The 7,763-nt window shown below is 43.5% G+C and overlaps 1 protein-coding gene across 1 annotated transcript; it reads right to left on the bottom strand.

Moving 5' to 3' along the window:
• Nucleotides 1-720: 720 nt before the first annotated feature.
• Nucleotides 721-4,330, bottom strand: LOC147880529 (uncharacterized). The gene is made up of 2 exons (XM_087370633.1): nt 1,618-4,330; nt 721-1,397 (listed from the first exon to the last, which is right to left on the bottom strand). Exons 1-2 carry the CDS (start codon nt 4,328-4,330, stop codon nt 721-723), a joined length of 3,390 nt encoding a protein of 1,129 aa, XP_087226759.1.
• Between the last annotated feature and the right edge of the window lie 3,433 nt (nt 4,331-7,763).

Genomic DNA, 7,763 nt, shown 5'->3' with positions numbered 1-7,763 from the left:
AATTGGGCATGTCTTTAATTACGTGTTCTTTATTCTAATCTTTAATTTGGACAATCAAAAAATATGAGGTGTATATCTAAATCTCGGGGGGGTCACTCATCATATGTAACTCTATCACGTGAGTTCAACAAAAGGATATTTTTTATTTCTAAAATTTACAGAAATAAATATACATAAGGGACAATTTTAAATAGTTTTGGAAAAAAATTACAGATTTGTATAGAAAAGGGGTACATTTTATTAATGAAAAATTTTACAGATAAGGGATTTTAAATATAGGCCTTGAACGCACGTGATATAGAGGGTTTGTACATAGTGACCCCCCCCCGAGATTTAAATTAATGGTTTTTAGCCTCTAATGTCATTTCAAAAGGTTTAGAATTCCTTTTTTAAGGCAATGAATTCTATTTGATGAATAATAGTTTTTTGTATTCCTTTAAAAACTGGCTTTGCATGAGCAATCCTCAAAACATACACATTTTTTAGTGCTTACATTGAATTACCCAAAATCTTAGAAGGTATTCAATTTCTGTTGTAAAAATTATGCTAAAGGGCTCTTCTTCAAGCACTAAACTAACAATTTGCTCTGCCATAATTCAAAGTCCTCACCATTAGCCCATCCCAATTGCAAACATCCCATTTTTATCACAACTTCTTCGTAAATTTGATCTCTTGCAATCGTCCTCCATTGTGGATCAGCATTCTTAACATTGTCATCACTTATGACGAGGAACTCTTCTCCAAGCCCAAATCATCATCACTTCTTCTCCACCATGGATCAATATTCTTGCCCAAATCATCAGTGGTCCTCCACAATCGATCAACATGCTTGCTTCTGTCATCACTTGGTCCGGAGGAGCTCTTTTGCAAGCCCAAGTCATCAATTGGTGGAGAGGAACTCTCCAAACCATGACCCAAGGGAGCACTTGGTCCACAGGAACTCTTCTCCCAAGGTAGATCAACATTTTTGCCTTTATCATCACTTGGTCTGCGGCCAGAGGGACTCCCCTCCAAGCTCAAATTATCATCACCCCTCATCTTCATCGATTTGGAGAGCTTTCCATACTTCTTGAATGATGCTTGCCGGCTTCTTTGCGACAGCACTTCCACCACCTCTCGCATCGATGGACGCTGCGTCGGCATCGCACTCGTGCACTGCATCGCCAGCTTTAACATTAGCAGCATCTCCTGCTCGTTCGATCGTGAGATCTTCGGATTCGATACCAACGAGCTCATTCCTTCCTTGGATTGCAGCTTGTTCGTCACCCATCTCACAATATCGACGCCGCCTCCAAACTCTGCCTCCGTCGGCCTTTTGCCTGTTATCAATTCTAGCAGCACAACTCCGAAGCTGTACACGTCGCTCTTCTCACTCACTTTGGAAGCATACCCTAACTCTGCAAAAAAAATCGGCCCGTTTTAGTCCATCTGAGAGGGAAAGTCGCTTGCCTCAGCAGCAACTTATTGGCATTTTCTATTTCAGCAGCTAGCACATTCAATTGCCAGACGAAGCTATATCAAGCAACCTCATTGGCAAGTCAATTCATTCTAGTTTAACGTAAATTTTCTTGCCACACATTAATCAAGCAACCAGAAAGCATGTGGAGTCAACCTCACCTGGTGCAATGTAGCCCACCGACCCAGCAACCCCCGTCATAGTGTAGCCCTTCTCACTGCAGTTGTCCAGAATCTTGGCCAGACCGAAATCAGAGATGCGAGCTTCATAATGAGCATCGAGCAGAATGTTGTTTGACTTGATGTCTCTGTGGACAATGGGAGGCACGCAGTCATGGTGCAGATAGGCTAACCCTTGTGCTGCTCCCAACGCAATTTGGAAACGGGTTCTCCAATCCAAGACCTCAGTATTGTTTCCATGCAGCAAGTCTCCCAAGCTCCCATTGGGCATGTACTCGTACACGAGCAGACTTGTTCCCTTGTTGCTCGTGCAGCAGCACATCAGCTTCACAATGTTGCAATGCTTTATCTTGCCCAGTGTCTCCATCTCTGCCTTGAACCCATAGTCATTGTGATCCTGGCCTGTGCTTTTCACCCACAGCTTCTTCACTGCCACTGATTTACCAGTCTCCAGACGTGCATGATACACTTCCCCAGATCCCCCCTGCCCAAGAATGTTACCCTTGTCCAGGCAGCTCAGAATCTGGCCTTCGTCAAATGCCAGCTTCTCAAAAGGTGTCCACGTCCACCGCTCCTCCCTCAACAATCTTTCCTGTTGCATCCTATCGTAGAAGCGATTCCTCCTGTAGAAGTAGCAGGTGGCGGATACAGACACAGCTAAACAGGCCAATATCGTGCCAGCAATCCATGCCCCTTGCCCGGGGTGTCTTTTACTGCTCACTTGACAGGTTCGGACTGTTGGCAGCCCTGGAATGCAAAGATCGTAATTCCCCTCGAAACTTTCCTCGCTAAAGGAACCCCCGAGAGAAAACGGCAACCGTCCAGACAAATCGTTGTTCGAGACATTAAACAGGTTAAGCGTGAATTGCAACCTCGCCAGCTGTGGAGGGATCTCACCAGACAGATGGTTATCTGAGAGATCCAGGGAAGTGAGGCTTGGCAACCCTCCAAATGATGCAGGGATAGCCCCAGAAAGCTGATTGTGCGACAGATCCATAATCGTGAGCTTCATCAGATTTCCTAACAGATCTGGAAGTGTCCCTGACAGAGCATTGTCTTGAAGATACAAGGTTTGCAAAGAAGAGCATAAATGGAAAGACAATGGGATGGATCCAGAGAGGCGGTTTTGAGATGCATCAAGCTTTTGCAATGCATAGAGCTGACCAATAGATTCTGGTAACGAACCAGTGAAAGCATTGCCATAAATCTCCAGCGTACCTAATTGAGTTGCCTTACCGAGCTGGGAATCCACAATTCCCTCGAGCTGGTTACCATACAATTGAAGTATTGTCATCTGTGGCAAGCTCCACAAACCACTTGGGATAGTGCCAGTGAGACGGTTATTACCCAGTCGAACCCGGATGAGACTGGTGCAACCTCCATACGCTTCAGGGATGGTACCTGTAATGTTGTTCTGGAAGAAAATGAGTTTATACAACTGCCCACCATTGCAGAGATAGGGAGGTACATGTCCATGAAGCGAATTGGTTGAAACATCGAAGATTCTCAGAGCGCCATCCCTTCCAAGGGTTTGAGGTATGACTCCGGTGAGGCTGTTCCTGAATAGCTGAAACACTCGCAAACCCGTGAGGCTGCCTAAACTACGGGGTATCTCTCCTGTCAGGCTATTGTTCCAGAGGTTCAGGAGGGCCAGATTGCTAAGCTTTCCCAACTCTTGTGGAATGGAGCCGTTCAACTGGTTACAAGAAAGATCCAAATCCGTCAGGAAAGTAAGATTTCCGATTGTAGCAGGAATCGGCCCGCTAAACGAGTTGTAATACAGCTCAAGCTTTTGAATCTTTGGCCATTGGAAAGCCTCTGGTTGGAGAGTTCCAGACAGATTATTGTAAGATAGATCGAGGTGCTGAATGTTTTGGAGCTTCATGAGCCAAGTCGGAAAATCACCCACCAGGGTGCAGGCCGCACAGTCGAACCAAACTAGCTCAGTCAAATTGCCTAGCTCTTGAGGAAGATAGCCGGTGCTGTATAAATTCCATGCGATTGAGAGGTTCACTAAGCTCGTGAGGTTACCGAGGTGTGGTGGAATGCTTCCGTTCAACTGGTTAGCCCACAGATTCAAAAACTGCAGGCCCAAAACATGATTACCTACGCTGTCAGGAATTGGGCCTGAGAATGAGTTGTTGCTGAGATCAAGGTGCGTCAAAGCACTCAAACCGGACCAGTCGGGTGGCAAAATTCCCCAGAAATTGTTGAAACTCAGATCCAAAAACGTGAGCTTGCTGCAGTTGAAGAGCCCCAAAGGAAAAGGCTCGTCGAATTGGTTGTTTTGCAAGACGAGTTGGGCCAAATTCGGGAGCTCGCAGATTGCTGTGGAGAGGGGGCTTGACAGATTCCTAGCAGACAGATCCAGCTTGGTGACTGTGGAATTGGAGCATGTAACGCCCTCCCACGAGCAATAAGAAGAGGAGTCTAGAAGCCAATCGCTCAAGCCTAATCCGCCACTGCTCACCTGGCTCTCTGCTTTGAAGTTGAGCAAAATGCTCATCTCACTGCTGCGTGCCATCGAGCTCCAAGCAAGGCACAACACCAAGGTGAGAGTGCTTACGTTCTTCGATCCTGCTGGTAGCGGGCTCCTTGCCAATCGAGGGCAGCTGGAAATTCCCCTCATTTGGGTTCGACTGCTGCTCGATTCGAGCTCTTTGCGCCGCTCCTGTGCAGAGACTAGCTCAAGCATACAACTCGTACTGCGCGTTGCATGCAAACTAACCGAAGACTCCAAAGTTCAAACCAAGCAAGAGATCCTCGATTCCCAACTTTCACGAGTGGTGGCTAGCACGTGTTTCGCAATTCCCATGTGCCCACAAAGAGTTTTTCGACATTTGCTTGCTGTGAACAAGCCCAACTCTTCCACCTCCAACACATTATATCCTATTGTAACACTCAACCTCGTATATTTCTCACTCCATGGAGTGCTCTTCCTCTTAGGGTAGGTGGTTCACTCTCAGGTTAGGTGGTTCACTCCATACCAGTGCTCTTTCTCTTAGGGTGTCGGTTCGAACATCCTGCCCACCCATGGAGGAGGAAATAAAACCGGAGGATGGTCGTCGTGTGTGGTGGTTCGCATCGCCCAATGGTCATACTTTATAAAGAAGGTTGCTAATTATATCACCCATGTGTGAGTTAGAAGAGATAAATGGGTCAATCATGTAGCAGTTGGACGCATTGGCGGGCAGCCTTCATGTGCCGCAGACACACGTATTTTGTGTCAATGTTTGGGTCCATTCCTCATATTAGACCAATTAGGATGACAGCCCTTCACACCACCTTTTGGAGGATGGCCAATGGGTGGTGTGAACCTGGTGTTAGCTCAAACAAATTAAAGCCACTCGATGCATCTTGTATTCCAATCCCATACTCAAAACCTAGTAGACTCCACTTTCAAAGTGGTTCACCACTCTTTACAAAGCTCGTATTGGATGTCAGCATGTATACATCGTATTGGATGTCTCTATAGAGCTCGTATTGGATGTCACCACGTATAAACCAAGCTTGGGGATGCAACCATTCTCCTACTTACCAAGCTGCTCTAACATGTGAGTATCGTGCCAAGATACTCTTGTCATTGTCTTTAGTCAACCAATTCTATGGTCAAACAAGCATGGTTGCCACATGAGAAAGCAAATAGGGTTTTTACAAATAGGCCTTGAGGGCATGCGATATATAGGGCTTTTACATAGCTCCGTCTATCAAGTGTACATAGTTAGAAGGCTTTGAGAAACTAAGGCTATATGGTTAATGACAAGGTTGCCCTTGGATCTTCCCAACCACCATGATTTTTTTTGAAAATCTTTCTACCTTCTCAAAACAAAATATTTTTTAAATTTTTTCGTGAAATTATGTCACTGTCTTTATGAATTTACTTCTCTTTCTTCTTGGCTAGCCAAATTTTTTGAAAAAAATGTGCGGAACTTGGGTGCTAAAGAAGTGAAGTGACATCATTACAAGGTCCACACCTATGCATGTTAGGAAGCCAAATAGGTGAGTTAATACAAAGGAATTGATCAATTTCTTTATAGATGAAGATTTGAAGTAGCACTTTGCAAAGATCATTCTCTCATATAATGAGAAGAATACGTTACATCTAAACTAACTCATAGGTAGCTCAAGAATTTTGTGTGTGCATGTGTGCCTTTGTGTACGTGTGGGAGGTGGGGCACATCATGTGCATGCATGCTCTCTCTCTCTCTCTCTATATATATATATATGTGTGTGTGTGTGTGTGTGTGTGTGTGTGTGTGTGTGGTTCTAGGTACATACATACATGTCCACTTGAGCACCAAAGTTGGCATTCTTTATTTTCAAAACGTCTCATCTAATGAATTGAAATATTGAAAGATGATTTTTTGTTACACATGCGTGTCCCTATAGAATGAATACTTAAAAGTCATGGGTCCTTGACGTGGGAGTAAGCACATGGTATTGATTGTTGAATCTAGATCAAGAGGTAACATGTTTCTTGAAAATAGTATATCATGAGGTTATAGAAATCATGTTGTAAATGCCTAAAAGGAATCTACCAAGGTATCTAACTTTTGACTTGAAGTGTGTTGGGCTATCCCTTCCTTTTACACCTCCTTTGATAATAATAGAGCAATTTAAAAGCTAGGAATTGGTTTTTATGCTTTCTTTTCTCATCACAAGTGCAAATGTATGTCTATACAAAGCCTTACACATATTTGATAGATCTAGTCACGTTTTAAGCATGCCACCATTTCATACAACTACTCAAAACAATTCAATTGGTTCAAAAAAATGGGCATATTTATTTCCCCTCTCATAAGCACTATCAATGCTTTTCGATGCTTACATGCCATGAAATCTAATGGGTATTTCAATGATTCTTTTGATGCCGATCAATGTTGCTAAAAAAAACATTGATAGAAAGCATAAAAATGGTCTCGCATTATAGTAGGGTATTGACACAATATTGGGCATCATGTTTGCATAAGAAGAATACAAATGAGGAAGAACTGTATGCACATTATTGCCATGAGAAGTTTTGGATGTGCAATTATAAGAATTCAATTCATTGGCAGCCAACCTCAAGAAGCATATGCAAAGTGATATTTCTTGCCTTTGGTAACATTTTATTTGGATCACTATCGAGATTAGTTTTAATTGCGAGAGAGAGAGAGAGATAGAGAGAGAGAGAGAGAGAGAGCACACTTGGAAACCCTAATGTCACTACAACATATAGGGAGCTTACCAAATCTTTATACTGATGTTTTGTAGGTGTGGGCACAAAAATCATCGGTACGGCTTGTAGTAGGCAGGGGAGGTGTTGGTATCAAGATGAGGTTATATAAGTTGGTATAGGTGTTGATATGGTCATTGGTATAAGCATCAGTACATACCGCCACCTATATTGACTAACATACCGACACCTGCATCAACTTTGTCACCATCATTGATATTGACTCTGGCCATTCTGACATTTTTACAGAACGTTGTTTCCAAGGGGACCCTCATGTACAAGTTGTATGTAGGAGTTGCATGTAGAACTTGCATGTACAAGTCGCATGTAGGAGTTGCATGTAAAAGTCGTATGTAGAAGTTGCATGTAGAACTCGTATGTAGAACTTGCATGTAGAACTCACATGTAGAACTCGTATGTAGAACTTGCATGTACAAGTCGCATGTAGGAGTTGCATGTAGAAGTCGTATGTAGAACTTGCATGTAGAACTCGCATGTACAACTCGTATGTAGAACTTGCATGTAGAACTTGCATGTAGAACTCGCATGTAGGAGTTGCATGTAGGAGTTGTATGTAGAAGTCATATGTAGAACTTGCATGTAGAACATGCAAGTTGGATTTCTAAGAGGGATTATTTCTAGCCTTATGCAAGTACAAGCGGAGCTTTGCCGCTACTCTACACAGACATTCTGTTCTACTTAAGTCCATGTTGGCATAGAGACAACATACTCTCGGATCCATTTTATTACCCGCATCCTCAGGTTATGGCTGATTGCGAGCACGTACCTGGGTTTCCAAGGCTTTTAGTCCAGTGGCTATGGAACTTGTGTCGTGCCAGTCAATCCTGCTGTAAAGCCTTAGCACCATATAATTTTTGCACAGTTTCCAGGTGGCCTGTATCCACCATTTGCT

The sequence above is a fragment of the Dipteris shenzhenensis genome, chromosome 32 (genome assembly GCF_047967505.1).
Source record: "Dipteris shenzhenensis isolate YYH24624 ecotype China chromosome 32, Dip_SZ_1.0, whole genome shotgun sequence".
Classification (NCBI taxonomy): Eukaryota; Viridiplantae; Streptophyta; class Polypodiopsida; order Gleicheniales; family Dipteridaceae; genus Dipteris; species Dipteris shenzhenensis.
Note: the sequence above shows the minus strand (reverse complement) of the source record. Positions and strands in the feature narration are given on the sequence as shown.